We start from the raw sequence: 19,831 nt of genomic DNA, 5'->3' as shown, positions 1-19,831 counted from the left end.
TTGGGAAGTTACTACAGAAGCAGTAACTACTGCAAAAAATATACTATGTAGACAAATCTTTCTAGAATTATTTTACGTCTTTGAACAAAGTAAATGTTGGAATTACTCAAATGTAAAAAAATTCACATGCCAGGAATAGAAGACACAAACTTTTAAGGAAAAATGCGTTTTCTCAACCTAAGTCAGGACCACTTAAATAAACAATGTACTTCTTTATCTCTGAAGCAGTCTGCATCAGTACAAATCTAGCAGTTCCTGTAAGGCTCAGGTTGTGTAGTTCATTCACAAATATGTGATTCTCTACACGTAGGTGAAATAGAGATGGAAAGTAGCAGCATGTTTTCTCAGCAGAAAATACTGTAAGATGTCACTATCTGTTTAAGGTTGCAGTCTCTTCCTAGCAAGTACCCCTCACTGAAAATTCATATGGATTAATTTATAGCTAGAGTAGACACCTTGCTTACCAAGGAAAGGAATTACATTACATTGAATAATGCAGCACATTTCCAAAAGTAAATTTCAGAAGCATAATTATTTAAATACAATAAAAATTTACCAGGCGCAATGCCACAAGATAGATAATAGAATAAATAACAAATGTTATTTATAATATTTATTTATAAATGTTATAAATTATGTGAGGTTAAATTCTTTGTACCTTAGTTTTTAAGCTTCCTTGTCACCTTATCAATCAATTGGAGGCATCTCCTCATTTCTGCACGGCTGATCTCCCAAGAGCACAGGTCATGTTGTTTGTCTTCAAGAAAACAGTCAATTTTTTGGAAGTACTTCTTCAGTTTCAGCCTGCTGACTTCTTTACTCCAACAGTAGTGTGTGTGCTTTTTGATTACACATGTCTCCAATTGCTCAATAAGCTGATAAAGTCCATTCTGGAACTGATCCAAAGCTGTCCCATCCCAAGCAGCTAGAGTCACATTTTTGCTAAAGATATAGAAGATATGTTGGAAGATCTCTTCGATGGCAAGTCCAACAGTCTCTTTCTGCTTGGGTTGCAGAACCTGCGTAGGAAATCTGAAGGATCTTTTCTCTCTTAAACATTGTTGAGGAAACTTTTTGCTCATTTTATCCAAAAGTCGCAGGCTGTTCTCAACCACTTTTCTTTGCTGCAAAGGGAGGTGGTTGCATTGAAGGCTGGAGATGATGGTGGTGCATGACAGCATGAGGCCAATTTGTATCCAGCAAAAAGCATTCATGATAAAGACAAACTGTAATGTTCCTCCTGTCCTGTGTATAAATTCTGAGTGTTAGGCTGGGTGCTTTAAAATCATTGGTAGACTCCCATTTCTTCAAACCTTGACATTTAATTGTTCTGTGGGAGAAGTTTGCTTTCATCGTTTTTTGGTTTTTAAGGTTTTCCCCCTTGTGTATGCTTTTGACATCACTTTCATTTTCTGCTTTATGACTTCATAGTCCTTTTTTTGTTTTGCTACTTTCTTTTTATTTCAGCTGGGTATTAGCATGCAATACATATATGTTATATTATTTATTCTCTCTACTACTAAAATTCTGTAGGATGTATAACAAGAATTTGAATTAAAGAGTTACAGAAATACTAATTTTCTTAATATTCCAGCAGTGGAAGAACATGCTTAAAGCTGAAATAAAGTAACATTGTCAATGATGGGTCAGGGACCTGCTGAATACTACTACCATGCTGTCTCCTATAGCATGGTTTATACTTCCAAGCTTCAGTTAAGCTTTCTCTCCTTATTTTCTTTCAGCAAAAATATCTTCTTCCTCCTCACCTTTATTTCTTAGGATTGTTTAGACTCAAAGGATGGATACATATCATTTGGAGGTGCGTGGCTGTGGGGATGTGCGTGTGTGGTGTGTGTGTGTATGTGTGTGTGTATAAAAATGTCTATTAAAATGGGTGTTTTGATACATAAACACAGCTAATTAAATGAAGCCTTGATCTCACTCAGAGGCTGTAAATGCCATGCAAATACAAGCACTGACATGAGAAGAAGTTACATACTTGGATGAAATACTCTTTTTTTCCCCATATTAATAACTGAGCAATTATTAATATCAGCGCCAATTGAATTCAGATCTAAATTCTAACATTAAATGGGAGGAGAATGAATAGGGATGACAAAAAGTACAATTCAGCCATTTGCTTTCCCATGCTACATAACAGAGGCGGTTAGGATTACCACAGTCCTTTGGGATATCTGCCCCCTGTTCTTTATTGTATTTTGATGAAAGCTAGTCTTAAATTGCCATTTTGGTGCCTCCCCTGCCTCCTGTAAATATATACCTAATTGCAAAAGCATAAGTCTGTAGGTGATACTGTCAGGATGAAGGGGTCAGGTAGAATGGTTTTTCAGTCTGAGACCTGGCTGTGTGTTTGTTGCAAAAAGAGTATAGAAGACTGGCAGAAAATAAATCCCCTTGGTTTCCAGCTGGTCCCCAGAGAACAGAGGGGCTGAATGCAGCTGGGCTTAATTTCTGATTAGAACCAACTTGTCACTCGAGGTCTTGTCACACTCAGTGAGATCCCAGATGCACCAACGGTGTGGGTTATGCTGTAAGTCTGGTCTCATTCGCAATCACAGAGTTCTAAATAGAGCAGTTCACTGATTCAACATAGTCTGGCCAGGTCAAATGAGCACTTTCAAGAACCTAGGTGCACCAGTAGTTCAGTTTATTGGGGCATCAGGTTATAGTTTCTTGTTAGATTTCCAGAGACATGTTCTCTAGACATGAAAGAAGTGTTCAGTGCAGTGGACAGGTGTTCCCAGGTATGCTCTGACACAGCTGGATGTGCAAATCTTGCCAAAGAGGTGTCCCTGCTTTGGGGAGGAGAGAGGAGCAAGCCCATTGACTTGTCTGCAAGGTGCTCGTGTTCTCATTCTTTGCCATGAAGGATTTCAAATACCAGTTTATACATCTGGGAGAAGTGAAGGTGAGACTGTAGCCAAACACCCTGTTACTACCACCATGAATGCAGAGAGTAGGCACCCCTTTATATGGTAATGAGGGATACAGAGAAAGAGATTACAAAACCTGTGGGTTTTGGGCAAGGGTGAAACAGAACACAATAGGGACACCTTGGTGGCACTCCCTCCTCCACATGTCCAGTTGCAGCAGTAAGGGTCAGCTACAATCCTGATGACCTGTCATCCCATCACAGGCCATCATGCCCACAGCTATCTCTTCATGAAATACCTCATGGCATATCTCATGGCTGTAAGCCTCATTCCTACATTCCTATTTTTGTTCTGTTGTTGCACCCACTGCTGTGTGGTTGGCTTCTTTCCCAGTCTGGTAGTCACTCCAAGCAGATTGATGACACTCTTTTAGAGCTTCTTTTATGTTCAGCATGTAGGTATTTGGAAGGCTTTAGAAGGTTGCTTAAGCAATCTTGGACTGGATGTACTGCCAGCGTAAGGAAAAATATATCCCCTATCACCTATGACAATAAAGAGTAACAACATCACAGTGGGATACAAAAAGTGTAACAGGGGACCAAATATTTTCTTTTTATTTATGAATGGAAATGTTTATTACTTTGGAAAACTGGCCTGAAGTGCATCAGTATAAAATCAGTAAAAAAATGTGTACTTCAAGAAAATTATTACATAATGCTGCAACAATTTCCACAAATTATACACAAGTGTTTTTCCAAAACTGTAATCATTATATAAGTTTAATCCTTCTAGTGATTTAAACAGATAAACTTCGTCATATTCATTATATCTCCCAGACATTCCAATTCTTTCTTTCCTTTTGCAAAACAGTTTTGTCCAGGATTCCTTCTTAGTGAGGTGCTGGGAATACCATCCTGAGTGTCACAAAGGGAAAAGCAGAGATGGTCTCTTCCATATTTCTTAAATTTCCAGGGCTTATCTGGGCAGCCTGTTCCAGTGCCTCACAACATCACCTAAAGAATTTCTTCCTAATATCTAATCTAAAAATACCCTCTTTCAACCTAAAGCCATTGCCCCCTGTCTTACTACTACATTTTCTTGTCAAAAGTCCTTCTCCAGCTTCTTTGTAGACTCCCTTTAGGTAAAGGAGGGTGCTGTAAGGTCACCCCAAAGTCTTCTCCAGGCTGAGCAACCACAGCTGCTTCAGCCTTTCTTCATAGGAGAGCTCCTCCATCTCACTGATCATCTTTGTGGCACTCCTCTGGACTTGATCAAACAGGTCCCTGTCCTTCCTGGAAGCCATGGATGCCCCATCCCTGAAAATATTCAAGGCCAGGTTGGATGGAGCTCTGAGCAACCTGGTCTAGTAGAAGGTGTTCCTGCCCATGGCAAGTGGGGTTGGAGCTAGATGACCACAGGATCGCAGAATCACTTACATTGGAAAAGACCTCTGAGGTCATTGAGTCCAACCTTCAACCAATCACCACCTTGTTAACTACACCACAGCACCAGGGTCCCCATCCAGTGTTTTCTTGAACACCTCTAGGGATGGTGACTTCACTACCACCCTGAGCAGTCTATTCCAGTGCTTACCAACCCTTTCCATGAGGAAATTCTTCCTGATGTCTAGCCTGAACCTGAGGCTGTGTCCTCTCGTCCTGTCACGAGTTGTCTGCGAGAACAATCCCAGCTGGCTACACCCTCCTTTCAGGCAATTGCAGAGAGCAACAAGGTCACCCCGGAGCCTCCTTTTCTCCAGGCTAAGCACCTCCAGCTCCCTCAGCTGCTCCTCACTGAACTTAGAAGGTTCCTTTCAATCCAAACCACTCTCTCACCTCTAAGAGAGAAGACTGGCATACATAGCTGTGATGGAAAGCATAATGGAGAAAAACATTTTCTTTCAACATGGGCAGTGTCAAGAGGAGTGACCCTCCTCTGGACTCTCTCCAGCAGGTCCCTGTCCCTCCTGTGCTGGGGTCCCAGAGCTGGATGCAGTGTTCCAGGTGGGGTCTCAGCAGAGCAGAGCAGAGCAGAGCAGAGGGGCAGAATCCCCTCCCTGGTCCTGCTGCCCACTGCTCTGGATGCAGCCCAGCATACAGTTGGGTTTCTGGGCTGCGAGTGCACACTGTTGCCTCATGTTCAACTTTTTAGCCATGAGAACCCACAAGTCCTCCTCTGCAGGGGTACTCTCAGTGAATTCACTTCCCACTCTGTGCTCATGTCTGGGATTGCCCTGGTCCATGTGCAGCACCTTGCACTTGGATTTGTTGAACTGTATGATGCTCTTGTGGGCCCACTTCTCAGGTTTGTCCCATTTCCTCCGTATAGCATCCCATCCTTTTGCTTTTGTGTCACATGTACCTCTCAGTTTCATGTCATCTGCCAACATGCTGAGCATGCACTCGATCTCACTGTCTATTTGTAAAGATCCTGTCTTCCAGCTCAGGGGGCCGAGTACCCAGAGGTCAACTGGTCTTACTGTTAAAGACTGAGGCAAAAAAGGCTTTCAGTACCTCAGCCTTTCCTTACCACTTGTCACAATGTTTCCGCAGGAATCCAGTGAAGTTCTGCCTCTCCATCCTGGTTGGGGTGGATGATCCCTGAGGGAAATGCGCCCCTGCCGCTGCCCGTTCCCGGGCTGCGCTGCAAGCCAGGCGGCTCCGGTGGCAGCGCGCAGGTGTCGCCAGCGCCTCCCGCCGACAGCTGCCAGCCCCGGACGGTGTCCCCGCCTCGGGAACAGGCTCGTGTGCCGCGATAATCCCGATGGCCGCGGTACGGACCGGTCTCAAACAGCCTCTCTAAGGAGAGCGACCCCTTTGCTGCGTTACACCGCGTTTAAATCGATACATTTATTGTGCTCTGTGTATTGATACCACATGTTTGTATTATATTGGTATCATCTTTATCAATGATCTGGGAAGGGAACAAGTGCCCCCTCAGTACGTTTGCAGGTGGCACTAAGTTGATCTGCAGAGCACTCTGGGCAGGCTGGATCCATGGCAAGGACAGTGGCATGGGGTTCAACATGACCAAGTACCAGGTCCTGCCCTTGTGAACCCCTTCTTGCTGGGTCACAACAGCACCAAACAGCGCCACAGCCTGAGGCCAGAGTGATGGAAAGCTGCCTGGCAGAAAGGATCTGGGGATGCTGGTGACAGCAGCTGAACACGAGCCAGGGCGTGCCCAGGTGGCCAAGAAGGCCAATGGCATCCTGGTCTGGATCAGCAATAGTGTGGCCAGCTGGACCAGGGCAGGGATTGTCCCCCTGTACTCAGCACTGGTGAGGCCACACCTCGAGTGCTGTGTTCAGTCCTGAGCCCCTCACTGCAGGACAGACACTGTCCAGAAAAGGGCCACAGAGCTGATGAGTGCCTAGAGCACAAATCCTGCGAGGAGCAGCTGAGGGAGCTGGGGGTGTTTAGCCTGGAGAAAAGGAGGCTTACGGGTGCCCTTGTTGGTCTCTACAAGGGGGCTGTAGCAAGGTGGGGTTTGGTCTCTTCGCCCAGGTAACAAGTGACAGGACAAGAGGACATAGCCTCCAGGTGCACCAGGGGAGCACCTTTAGATTGGATATTAGCAAAAATCTGTTCACAGAAAGGGCTGCCAGGCATTAAACTGCATTAAACTGCCCAGGGAAGTGGCTAAGTCATCATCTCTGTAGGAGTTTAAAAGACGTGTCAATGTCCTAGGGACATGGTTTAGTGGTGTGCTTAGCACTGTTCAGTTTATGGTGCGACTTGATGATCTTGGAGGTCTTTTCCAACCTAAATGATTCTACATGTGAGTAGCACAAGTTTCCTCATCTGCTATGCATCCCTCCTATTGCTTCAACAAGAAAATTCTACCTTTTTTAAGAGAGTGTCACAGAATCATGGACTTCCTGAGATGGAAGGGACCCATCCACAAGGATCATTGGGTCTACCTCCAGGCCCTGCACAGGATTCCCCAAGAGTCACACCAGGTACCTGAGAGCATTATCCAAACACTTCTTGAACTCTGTCAGGCTGGTGCTGTGACCACCTCCCACGGGAGCCTGTTCCAGTCAGTGCTTAACCACTCTCTAGGTGAAGAACATTTTCCTAATACATAATCATATAATGGTTGGAAGGCATTTTATTTTTAGAAGACCATTAGAGAACCATCTTTCATACTGTATGATCAAAATAAATTTTTCTCTATGACCCTTTAAAGAATTTTTATTGTATAAGGATACAGAGCAGAAATGGTGAGGCAGAACTTAATACTCTAAAAGGCAAGTCCCTTGCAGGAATTCCACCATTTTGTATCAGTTTTAAATCACAGCAGATTTTAAAATTATGTTCAGAACAGTGTGAAGCACATCAACAATGATGTTTCTTAGCTACTTGAACAGAAGAGAGGAGACAGTGAACTGAAACATTACTCATGGAAGTCAGCAACTCTTGACTAATACTGTTCAAAAGAAAAATGAGATACACAAGGCTTGTCTAGAATATATACTTTATTATTTGCAGTTTGTGTAAATTTTAATAAGTGACTGAATTTCTACACCATTTTCTCTGTTTAAGCACATCCTGGTCTTTTCCAACCACCCAGTCAATTGCACCTTTATTATGTACAGTCAGTATTTATGAATATTGCATATGCATCTATGAACTTAGAAAAATAACATGCAAGGAAAATTGTTACCATGAAACTGATAAAAAATAAAGATAGGTAAAACAGTCAATCCCCTTTTTAGTGTGTTATGGCTTTGCACCAAGTATCAGATGTCAAAACAAACGGCTTCAGATGCTTCTTGTTAAAGGCACTTACTGTTCTTCAAATACACTTTCACATTTAGTTCTATTGCATTAGGAAGTGTATCTCTGGGATCATACTTTCATAACACAGCAGAACAGTCCAAAAAGGCAGCATTAATAAAAAGGAAAAAGGGGGGCTTATATTAAAATATGAAAATACCAAGAATTAACACAAACTTTAAGGATTTGGTCCTTATAAAACAGGCAACAGCATTCAGGCAATAGTGATTTCTTTTCATAGATGCTGACGAAATAATATCCCCAAAAAACGAACTCTTCCAGTTCCAGTGTATAGATATGTCTGAGTTGAGTAGCGTACCCTCTTAACACCACCCCCAGTAAAAATATAGCTCTTCAAGACTAACTACTGCTCCACTTTGGCTGCGAAGGAAGAAACCTCAAAAGAGTGTTAGACATGGACATACTAGCAAGCCTACAACTCCGTGTCTCTGTATCTGGCTGTCTGTCCATAATAGCCCTTCTTTGAGTGGTCTGCTAGCTGCCGGCGGTACTCCTCCTCCTCCTCCTCCGCTTCGCTGCCGTAACTGACTCGGTTCTCCAGGTAAGGTCTGACAGGAGGCTTCTGGGGCTCAGGAGGCCTGGAGCTAACACAGCAGCATGGGGAAGAAGAGATCATGTCTATTTCCATTACGAAAAACTGAGAAACAGTTGTACTTAATATCTGCTTCATGGCCACATACGGCTTAGAAAGACAGATGGAGCAAATGAAACCCTCTCTAGCCCATAAAAAACTACATGAATATGGTAAACCTATCTGGAAAGGCACATCATTTCCATCAAGCTGGAGGATGATGCTCCGATTTGATCTACTCAACCTACCTGGAAGAAGGCTAAATTTAAAATTTTTAAACACCCCTGCCCACACACAGACATCAATAGCTTTACAGCACTCTATCCCCTGAGCAGAGAGGTTTTCAGCCTTGCTACTACCCCTAATGACATTTCCTTTAATTAGTTTTGCACAGGAGTTTCTCTACACCTGCTTCTTCTTTTGCATCCTCAGTCTTGTGTTGCAAAGTCCAAAGACTTCTGTGACATTTCTTAAACTGGTAGCCTTTTCAATCAAGGCTCTCACAGAGGCTCTTAGCCTTAAAAGTGGGCAGAAATAACCACACATTTGCTTTTTATACACTGTGGTGCTATACATTTGACATGCCATTAAGCAGATATAGAAAAATAGAATCTCTCAAGGGAGGCTATTTCCTCAGTTTCAAAGCCCATGATTTTTGCAATCTATGTTCTAGAAAAACAAGATGGTATTGTCCTTACATCTTTCTCCCAGGGCTTAAATACTCCCTTCTAGGCAAATCATTAACATTCCTGTGAAAAGCCAACAACACTGATTTCTGCAACATAAGCAAACACTCTGCAAATGTGGTGAAAGATTTTAATTACTTTTATAAAGCTTCCAATGCTATAAAAAAGTATGCTTTCCTGAACTTGCCAAGAAATCTTGAAAATAACAGTTTTCCATTTTTGCATTTTAGATTATTTAGTGTGACATCAAAGCATTTGACTTGCTAGAAAAAAAAGTCCTATTTCTATTGGCTATTACTAAGATGCAAGAAAAGCTGAAGACTCCTGAAGAGCAGAAAACAAAACGCATGATACACTGTGTTAGCTCTTGCATGGGTGACTGCTCAAGTCATAGAAATGTGCAGTGTGTAGGGTAAGATGGTGCAGTGGTCAACCCATCCAGAACTCAATTTTAATGGAAGACTACTACTACTTTCATGAGACTTGATGGGTGACCTGGGACAACTTTCATCCTTAGTTTCCCTAACCGTACCACATCGCTGTAAAGAATAAGCATTTAAGTAATTAAGTGTCATTAGAGCAGCAATTATTTGTTAGGATGGACCAACAGGCATCAAGTATCTAGCACAGATAGAATGGACATCAGAGGATATGAATGCAGGCAAACTTCTGTTTAACAATGATTGGTGCAAAAAGCTGGCTCTGCAAATATGTCAGTGAAAGAATACAGTGTTTCTTGCTAGATGACTCAAATAAGCTCAATGACCTTACTATGAATGAAATAAAAGAACAAAAAACCCTGAAACAAGTTCACTGAAGAGTTCACTAAAATTTTGCCCCATCTTTACAATAATCTTTGAAGAACCACAACAAAATGATATACCAATGCAGGATGACTTGTATGAACAAAAACTGGCAAGATCAGTTTCCCTCCTGCTAGTGGCATCAAGAGTCAAGACAGAATGCTTGGAACTGGATACACCTTACCTCATTGGCTGGGGCCAGTTCTGTTCTGACTTCTGTGTTTTGACAGGGACAGCATAAATATCCGGATGCTTCTGGGCTATTTCAATCTTTAAAAGAAAGTAGAAGAAAATAATTTTTCTTTTTAACTCTATCCATTATACTAGGATCTAGGATCTAGCAGGTCACAGCTACATCTGAAACAATTAAAGCAGAAATTGATAACATGCTATCGGTGTTCCAACAATTATAACATCTTTTGCTATAGTAGTAATTCAAAACACACTTGAGAACAATGGATTGCCAAAAGCAACAGGATTATTATAAGCCAGGTTTTTAAAGTTACAACAGGAAACCTTAAAATATGACCTCTTTTTATATAAAAATCCACACAGCTGTATGTCTCTATGTGTGGTTTCCCAAACTTCTCCCTCCAAAAGCAATACAGTGCAAAGGGTATGATTTTAATTTTCAGGACTCTGGCTGTTCTATAGGTCACAAAACACAGGAGAGGGAAAATGCATCTCTTCATACCCTGGCATTTTGGGCCTCTTGTAGCTCTTGCATTCTTTGCATCCTTGCCTTGTGATCCATCTCCTCGAATATTTTTACTTTCCTCAGGACTGATTTTGGAGTATTTTCTTGTTCGCTTCCTTCCTCTTCCAACTTTGCCTCCTCCTCCTCCTCCTCTGCAGGCAGGACTGTTGGCTGAGAGTTTCTCAGAATGGGACGCCCAAAGACAGGTTTTGCAGAAACAGGTGGTGGTGGTGGTGCTTTAGCTGATACAGTTGAAGTCTCACTGCTGACAGCAACGTTACTCAGTTTGGAGTCATAGTTCTTGGGGAAGTCATACGGATCCTCTTTGTTTTGTAATTTTCCCTGCAAGTATAAAACCCACAAAGTTTACGTCAGCAACTTTATAATTTTAGTTTCAAAAGAGGGCTTAAATATGAAAGTAATCATTTTGCCTATGTGTTTGACAGTGTCAAACTTCATATAATGTAACACTTGAAAAATATTTGAACTGCTGCAACATTTTGGCCAAATGCTCATAGACTACACATCAGCCTATAGAAGACTATGACATTTAGACTTGTTTGTCCTATTTTTTAAGCATTACAGAGCTCTGTGTGTTAGAGCACAGCACAGAGAAAACTGATGTCTCAAATAATTTTTCACTACTACTTAATGTGGACTATCATGACCTGAAATTTAGAAGCGTACAGAACCCAATTCTGTTTTATATTCTAATTTTATTTTCTTTGCACATGTCCGACTCTGCACTATCTTCATTGTCAAGGCACACTTGGACTGTATTTTGAATACTTGAAGTATATGAGGGCACCAGTCCTCACAAAGAAAGGACTTTGGGGTCAGGTGAATTCAGAAATTTCTAGAATAGAACTTAGTGTTCAAACACTACAGTTTTTTCCCTCCTGCATAATTCCTGAGCAATGTTTAAATAAACAGTTAACCCAAATTTCTAGCGATGGTCAGGCAGTAGATTCTGGTTTTTTGCTTCACAGTTATAGCCATCAGACTTGTTTTTCCTGCTGATTAGCCTACTTTTGATCTTCCTGAGCTAAAAAAGTGCCTCTCAGTTTGTTAGTAGACACACAAAGGAATTTTACTCTTATTCCATATGGAAATTAGATATCGGAGATCACATATATTCGAGAAGAACTGTTACGCAGTAAGTCTTCTTTATGCTCGATCCTGCAACAGTTTCAGTCATTCCTTCTCTCCGCACTTAAAATCTTTTCTAGTCTCTGATCATCTCTATTGCTCTTTCCATTGTGCCACCCTCGAGAATTCCCCAGAAAGAGGACTTTTGTATTCAGACTTGTTTCTATAAATTTACCTTAGGTGGTTCAGGCTTGAATGCTGGAGGTGGACTTGGGTCTCTAAGGATCTCCCTGCTACCAGCTTTTCTCAACTGAGCCCTTGGTTCTGGAGTAAACTTTTTTAAACTCTGTGAAAGAAAATAAGAGATAAAATCACTGCAGTAGCTGGTAATTCAAACGTTTTTCCTCTCTCTCAAGTTTACAGTCTGGGGAACAGTAACCAGGAGTCAAAAGACTGCCAGTAACCTGACTACAGTTACTGCATATGTAATTGAAAAGCTCAAAGTGACGAGACATCATCAGGAAATCTATAAAGCTAGGCAGAAGAGCAAAGCTATTATTATTTTTGCTCTTCACAGTGTAACTCTGTAACACCAACAGAAGCAAGATAAATCTGCAGTTAAAAAACTGCCCTCTGATTTTTAAGCCATACATAAAGGGTTTTTGGAAAGCCCAATGGCCAGTCCTACTGAGAAATCCAACCATCTCACCTCCTCGTGATGCACAGGTTCAGAGGAGCGGCTAACAGATGAAATCCTTGGTTCCTCTGAAGGCTCATCAAGTTCATTGTCAGTGTATGCACCACCTTCTCCATCTGTATCCTCCAGGTCACTGATCAGCCGACTGTCACAGCTCAAATAGTCAGCACCCATGGCAGTAAGGTAAGACATACGATCATCTGCATCATCTTCCATGCCCTCCATCTAGAGAAAAGCCAGGAAGAATCAAGGAATAAAGATTCAATAAATTAGAATTAAAGTCCAGTTAAGACTCAACGTCAGGCCAAACAAACCCTTAGGAATGACTTTGCAGAACTGAAAGAAACTAATGCAGAATCACAACAAAAAGTCCTGTAAAAGTTTATACCGCATCATAATTCTCCCCTAGCCACAGCATTAGTAATGAAAGCTCCGAAGTGTAACAGAAAGAATAACATTTTTTGGCTATAGACAGACATCAACTGACTATTTGTTTAACCTATCTACCACTGGAAAATGAAATTTTAAACAATTTTCACTGGCAAGAGATACTTTGAGACATCTGTATAGCTTGACAGACTATGGACTGACTGTTTACCTTTCCTTCCGATACCCATACTGCTTCTCCTTGCTGTTGCTGAATTGTGTCCTTCAGGCTACCATACCAGCTATCGTTAGCTGAATTCAAATTAATGGTTGCTGTAAAAATTGAAGGAAAAAGTAAACACACACAGTAAATGGAATGCAATCCTTATTAATTCTTTGCTCTTTAACACTTTTCGGTTTAGGTACGTGAGAATGTTGAACAGCCACTTCATTTAGATAATTGACAGATACATGGTATTTTTATTTTATTGCTGGTCCATTTCCAAGCTTATTAAATCATTATCTTTTAATGACAGTACACCAGCTCACAATTTCTTTTGCATTAGGATTTGGCAAAACAAGGAATTTTGAAAAAATTCAAGGAAGGCATTACTCATGACCATACCTTCACATTCTTTTAGTTCCAGCCTGCATGAATTAATATGCAGAGTAATAAATAGCTGTCTCGAGACTCACACAGTCACATATTCTCTTAGTAAGCAGGTTAAACAAACATTCTTCCTTACCTGTAAAAAGGTGGGGACAAGTTTTCTTCAGTTTGTTTGCTTGCTCAAAAAGTTTTCTCGAGCTCTTGTTTGATGTAGGACACAGCCTTTGTCTCATGGTCTTCACACCCTGCTTACTGTCTGGGTTAAAGAAGACCACAATTGGAAACCACTGGGTGTAATTTAGCAGGTCCACTGCTTTAGGAGTGACATCCAGCAGAGCATGTTTATCCTGTTAACAAGAAAGGCCAGTCAATGTGGCGCATGTGCGAACAAGTGGAGGTGACTGGAACGTGGGATCCTAGGAAAACCAGGATATTTGTGTCCAAATAAGACCACAACTTGTGGGATGTATTCCCACAGTTATATCACATTTAGAATGTTATGACTAAGTAGAACATCGCATGACAGTAAAGTCTCCATGGCAAATTCAGAAAGCGTATAGTAAAACAGATTCTTGTCTGTCCAAATTTAGAATGGACTAGAGAAGAAAAATGTGATTTCTAACATCAGGTTCAAAGCTATAAAAATTACCAAAATTGCTGTTGAACAATTTCAAAACAGCTCTATCATTAAGCTTATTACAGAAATAGACAGAGTGAAAATTTGAGTACTCTGCAAGTTTTAGGAGCAAGCAAATCAAACAACATGCCTTTGGGCATACGCAATTTTCAGAGAAATGCCCTACCTGCTCAATGATTTGCCTCACAGTATTCAAGCGCACTACCCCAGTTGACTTCTCTGAACCTGCATCTCTGGGTTCTGTCTCTGCAAAGACAACATTTTAGCTTATCTAGAGAGGCCAAGCAGCTGTGATTATTAAGTTATCAATTCTCTCAGTTAAAGATGGAAAAGACACTAAGAGGACAACTTACTCGCTGTTTGGTACAGGTGAGGCAAATCATTTGACAACTTCTCCATAGCGACATCTGCAATAGGGCCAAATATCACCACAGGTCTCTTAAAACCAGCTGAAAGAAAAATATTTGGAGAAAAGAGAAGTCTGATGAGACTGGTTTTATATGTAACCAACAAGACCCCCAGTTACTATGCAAAGTTAAGTTGAAGGTATTAAAAATGTATTTAAAAAAATTTATTCCTCAGAAGTTTGTGCAACAGCATAATACAGAAAGCTACTTTTATCAGCTGAGAAAGTAAAGAGACTGTTTTAACAGCTTGCTTATGAAATTATATTTAGAAGATTCTACATCTGAAAATGTACAGCAGATCTTAATTCATCTTTCCATCCATCAAAACTGCATGAACCTTGACACAGTAGGTTTTGAGTGAATAAAGACACAAATGATAAAGCAACTGCAATGCATCTTGAAGAAACAAAGAAATGCAAAACTATGTTATTGCTCATGTCAAAGCAAGTGCAAACACAGTTCTCAGAGTTAACGCAGGAATGCCATTACCCCATGTCTTCATCTTGGTATCTGGGATCTCCTTTAAAATACTCTTTACTGTTTGTTTTGCTCCAGAATACTGCCATGTGCTAATAACTGAAAATCAGCTTGACCTGCTCAACATCACTAGTAATACAGCTAGTTTACAGTCACGGAGATAGACCACATGAATGACAATTACATTTGGACAATCTGCTGAAAATACCTGGGTTCTATTTGCTCTCAAGCTAACGTTGAAGTGGTGTTTATGAAGATTGGGATTGATCTTGGGCATATGAATTTTACTTTCAGAGCTAGCCAAGGAGCATCTGAGGAAACAAACAAAGCCCCGCTGTTTCATCCCTTTTTCATTTTAAACCTTGAAACTGGTGGGTGTAATTTGGAGACATGAGCAAACAACCATAGTTTAAAAGGGTAAAAAGCTTTCTCTTAGAGTAACTAATGGTATCCAGAAATTTCCACTCTGAGGAAAACCTCATCCCTTCCTAATTTATCATGAGGAGTTAGAAATCATTTTCTTAGCTGACCAAACATTTGGATGCTAAAGCAGCCAGCAATAAATGGGGAGCAGGCTCAAAGCAGTTTCACTTACCTTCACGTAACTGAACGCGCTCGTAGGCTGGGAATTTTGTGCTCACAGACACAATAGCTGTCAGATCTTCACGACTCTTTCTCAGATTCTTCTTCGCTCCAGATCGCTGGCCACGTGTTCTCCAGAAGTCTGCCCTATCACTTGAGCCATCTTTTTGGGCATTTTGAACACTGGCCATCTGTTCAGCTCTGACAGACAAAGCAGAGAGCACAGAATTAGTCACAGAGGGCAAGGGTGCTTTCACTGAAGAAAATGGATTTTGAATTTGCAATAAGTAATTTGCCAGTTAGATAGGAAGGAATGGAGGTAAAAGCAGACAAGTTCAGGTGCCTTTGCCTTGGACCAAACACATTGTCAGAATGCCCTGACTTGCCACAGCTAAAAGTTGCTGGGCAGGAATGAGTCCTGAGCTCTTAAACTCGTCACTCACAGAAGCATAAATGAACACAAATGCAAAGAGGTCGTGAGAGAGGGCAGCCCAGAACTGAAGACCTAAGAAATTACTGCCGCTATTCTCTTCTCCATTAGGCTTCATAAGTTAAGTTGCTATGGCATAGAAACAAAGGCTGGTTTGGCCAGATCAATTAACCAAGAGGAGAAAATGCGCTTACCAGGAAACAGACAGGTAAGTCACATAAGAAGCACATTTTGTAACTTGCTGTGCCATGAAATCGTGAGCTTTTTCTTCCACCATAAAACCACAACCACATCAAGAACTTAAAAGCTACAGTCTAAAAACACTCTAGTGGGGCTTTTTTTTCTGATTAGTTCTAACACTTTTACTCACTGTACATATTTGAACACATTTTATTACCTCCCATGAATTTTAACCAGGAAAGCATATTAAAGCAAAAATGTTGCTGTGGTTCACTCAATATTTCACACAAAAATACAGACTACAGCGCCCAAAAAAAAAAATTGCCTCAGAATAAATACTTAAAACACTCTCCATAAGGATTTACATAAGAAATTCAAGCACTGCAGTTCTTCTAAAAGATTAATCATCAGAGTATTCTTGCACAGAGAGTCATGAGCTTCCTAAGGTGAAGGGGTTTTGTTTGTCTAGTATTTTTGTTTGGTTGGGGTTTTTTGTTTGCTTTGATTTAATTTGCTGGGGGTGTACAGACAAAGAAGGCAGGGGAAAAAGCAAACGCAAAACAGAAATAGGACCCACCACCCATTTTCTGGAAGAGGAACTGAAGCAGCTAGTGATCAAAGCTTGATTGATTGCAGGGACAGAAACTCTAGGTCTGTGCTGCAAATACATGACCTAGTATGTAGATAACACCACCCTCTCTCATTGTCTCGTTGCATAATACCATGCTTCTAAAATCTGCAGTTTTTACAAGTCTTACAAAAGTAAAGGCAAAATAATTTATTCATTATTGTAGAGGGGAATAAAAAGGAGGAAAGGTATGACATATGAAGCAAAAATAACTTGGGGGGTAGGGAGAATCTTACTTACAATAATGGGTAGGAGGACATGGTGCCACCTTACCTGCTCTTATTTGGAATGAGGCCCTTTTCCAGTTCATTTCCAATTCTCACAGCCAGCCAGTTTCCCAGTTTGCCATCATACAGTGTATCAACTACTCTAAAGATCTCCCCTCGGGTGAATGCTAAGCTCTGCGGTGACTCTTTTTCACACTCGAAGTGACTCCTGATGAAGAACGAATCTCCTCTGCCACAGGCCATGATGTCTCTGTAGACTAAAACAATACCTCTCTTTTAGTTTCTATTTTTTTACACTCAAAAGAAAGATTAGGCTGTGGTTCTAGAGAATACAGCTTTGAAATTCTAAATGTCTGCTCACGAAGATGTAAAAACTAGACATTCATTCACATTCACATTCATTGCTCTACACCCACTTATCAGGAGTGTTCCATACTGTATGTGCACAGCCCTTACAGCTCTGGGGCAAGGAGGAACTTGCACATTCCAAATGCAAAAGACAGCTATGGCACTACAGTCTTGCAGGAGGCTGTGTCTCCCAACATGAAAGCAAGAGGCTTTGCTTGCTCCTTAACTGTTCATCAATAAAACTGTCCATTTGCTGCTGACCAAATCCTTTAGGACTGCCAAGGCACAGCAGAAAAGGAATGCTAACAGCAGATCTTCTGCCAGCTGCTACAGACAGAAGAGCAGAAGAAAAAACAGTACCTTTCCATTTTTCAGTATTAAGAGTTGCTTTTTGCTAGTAATGAAAGACATGGAGACATACTCTGAAAAACACATCACACATGCAGCCTTGTACGCATGGAATACAGCTACCTTCTCAACTACTGAAAAGGAGAGTAACTAAAATGCTATCAAAAGTAAGTACGAGAGAGATTATTTGTGGTTTCACTGACAAAGCACAGCTTAAAAACTTCGTAGATACACATACATTCTTTTCAAAGCACCTACCTTCATATTTGCTTTGAGCCAAAATGGTCACAGTTTCACCTTTGGGAATTTCTAAGAGATACAAAACAGCATCTTCCCGAACAATGCCTCTGAAGTCTTGAGTGTTCACCTATATACCAAAAAAAAAACCCCACAACTACTGAAAAATCAACCATAAAAGGAATAACCACAGATTTTTCTTTCATCTGAAAATATCTTAAGTATTCTCTTCCCTTATTACAGGTATATTTTTTAAAAAAGTCAATACAATTGTCTCTTGTGAATATTTATTTCTGCTACTAACAGTAATCTTTTGGAAATAACTAGGTTCTGGATGTACACTGCTAGATTGCTTCTTCAACTTTAACAGCCTCCAGAAGGGGCAAGAGAAAAGAGGTAGAAAGAAAATTACATTAGCCTTCCATGTGAATTTTCAGAAAAAAAGCAGAATGAAGGGATTAAGTGGCACAGATGATATAAATCAGCAACCAGAAAAATAAATCACCATAACCCAAAAAAACTGGAGAAAGATGAAAAAAGAAAATTACAATGGTTACAATTTTTCCCCTTTAAAGACTACGAGGAAGCATTCTAAAAAAAAGAATTAGTGTCCCATTTTTCATCATTTTTTCTTGATTAATATTTAACTACTCCTTCCACAACACTGTAAACAAACTAAAGCTTTGTATAGAATTCTCCTTCAAAAATTCATTTCTGTAAGATCCCTCTACCACATATACACCCTCCCAAAGCAGTAATTTGATTTTCTAAGCTCATGACTTCTCCCACACTTCCACTAAGAACCAAATCAGGATATACAGAAACTATTTGCATTTCAGAGACACATATTCATACCTTAAGAATCTGATCTCCTTCCTGCAGTCCCTCCTGATCAGCTGAGGTACCTTCTTGAATTCCAGCAATAAATATCCCTACATCATTTCCACCAGCCAGTCGTAGACCCACACTGTCCCCTTTCTTGAATCTCACCATTTTTGTATTAGGACTACAAGATTTACAGACAGAAAAAGGAAGTAAGGCCAGATATTAGGTATATAAAAATATTAGGATGCCAAAAGAAAAAAAATTGCAACCTCTCAGCAATATTATATTAATAATATTCTTATCCCCTTCCTTTTACTAGATAGGCTACATTTACCCAGATAACTCTACAGTGAAGACAGGAAGCAGAGAATTTGCATTTTTCAGAGTAGAAACTGAACTAGGAAGAGTGACTAAGTGGCATGCACAGATTTGACTGAGCAGGGAAACAGGTCCCTGCTTTTGAAGCCCCAAAGTATTTCCCTACCTATGGTATCCTCTCTCATATGAACACCTGGGGGTTTTGTGAAAAGAAGACTGAGTTATGAGTAATCATACTCATTGTTTTCTCCTCTATATTCTAAAGAACTGTTACATGAATTAAACTGATGCCTATTTTCTTTACTGTTAAACATGTTCATTAGAAGTCTTCTAATTTTCTTGTTATGAGAAATATTTCCAAGTATAATCTACTGATATATTAACAATCAGCCCTTTCACATTGCAGTGGGAGAGACTACTGGACTAGACTCAGCTTTTTTGCTCTCAGAAAAGCTGTATGCCTGAGTGACCTTCCAACACAGAGGACACTACTTATCTGTCAGCCATTCTCAGTAATACCCTAAGCCTGTATTATAAATTCCACTTCACCAAAATAATCACTTGATTAATTTGCACATCAATGACAACATATGCAGGGTCCAACCCAGAAGAGATCTGAGAAGAAAATAAACCAAGCTACAGAACATTTTCAAAACCTTGTCATTAGGCTTCTCCTTACAATCCCAACACTCCTACACCTTCAATTTCTGTATTTGGAAGCTCTCAAAAGAAAACACATAAATTCATTTCCTTTAATAAAAATAAAATAAAATTCTTGCACATGGTCCCATGCAAGCCCAGAAGCACAGGGTGTTCTATATCTTTCAGACAGATTCCAGGCAGATATTTCTAAAACTAAGCTGAACTCAAATATCATTAGTTAGAAGCCATGTCAGCTCTTGTCAGCATTAAGCTATGAACAGAGTATCACTCCAAATGAGAGAAAGAAGCCAAACCCATGCAGCCAAGAAT

At 40.5% G+C, this 19,831-nt stretch overlaps 2 protein-coding genes across 6 annotated transcripts in view; both read right to left on the bottom strand.

Annotated features, from left to right (window-relative positions):
• Positions 1-659: 659 nt before the first annotated feature.
• On the bottom strand, positions 660-1,214 carry LOC146424761 (interferon alpha-2-like). Its single transcript, XM_085043302.1, has one exon. It carries the CDS (start codon positions 1,212-1,214, stop codon positions 660-662), a length of 555 nt encoding a protein of 184 aa, XP_084899428.1.
• Positions 1,215-7,356: 6,142 nt separating this feature from the next.
• TJP2 (tight junction protein 2) overlaps positions 7,357-19,831 on the bottom strand; it is a 64,390-nt gene continuing 51,915 nt past the window's right edge. For all 5 annotated transcript variants that reach the window (XM_085041889.1, XM_085041890.1, XM_085041887.1 and 2 more), the window contains 13 exons: positions 18,572-18,722; positions 17,738-17,846; positions 16,830-17,040; positions 15,332-15,519; positions 14,206-14,301; positions 14,019-14,098; positions 13,352-13,562; positions 12,838-12,938; positions 12,252-12,464; positions 11,778-11,888; positions 10,451-10,795; positions 9,941-10,026; positions 7,357-8,280 (listed from right to left, as the gene is read on the bottom strand). In XM_085041889.1, coding sequence (XP_084898015.1) covers positions 8,109-8,280; positions 9,941-10,026; positions 10,451-10,795; positions 11,778-11,888; positions 12,252-12,464; positions 12,838-12,938; positions 13,352-13,562; positions 14,019-14,098; positions 14,206-14,301; positions 15,332-15,519; positions 16,830-17,040; positions 17,738-17,846; positions 18,572-18,722 — 2,074 coding nt within the window. In that variant the 3' untranslated portion in view covers positions 7,357-8,108. The remainder of the gene's footprint in view (positions 8,281-9,940; positions 10,027-10,450; positions 10,796-11,777; positions 11,889-12,251; positions 12,465-12,837; positions 12,939-13,351; positions 13,563-14,018; positions 14,099-14,205; positions 14,302-15,331; positions 15,520-16,829; positions 17,041-17,737; positions 17,847-18,571; positions 18,723-19,831) is intronic.

The sequence above is a fragment of the Lichenostomus cassidix genome, chromosome Z, assembly GCF_008360975.1.
Source record: "Lichenostomus cassidix isolate B80296 chromosome Z, HeHo_3.0, whole genome shotgun sequence".
NCBI classification, from domain to species: Eukaryota; Metazoa; Chordata; class Aves; order Passeriformes; family Meliphagidae; genus Lichenostomus; species Lichenostomus cassidix.
This window is presented reverse-complemented; position numbering and strand designations above follow the sequence as displayed.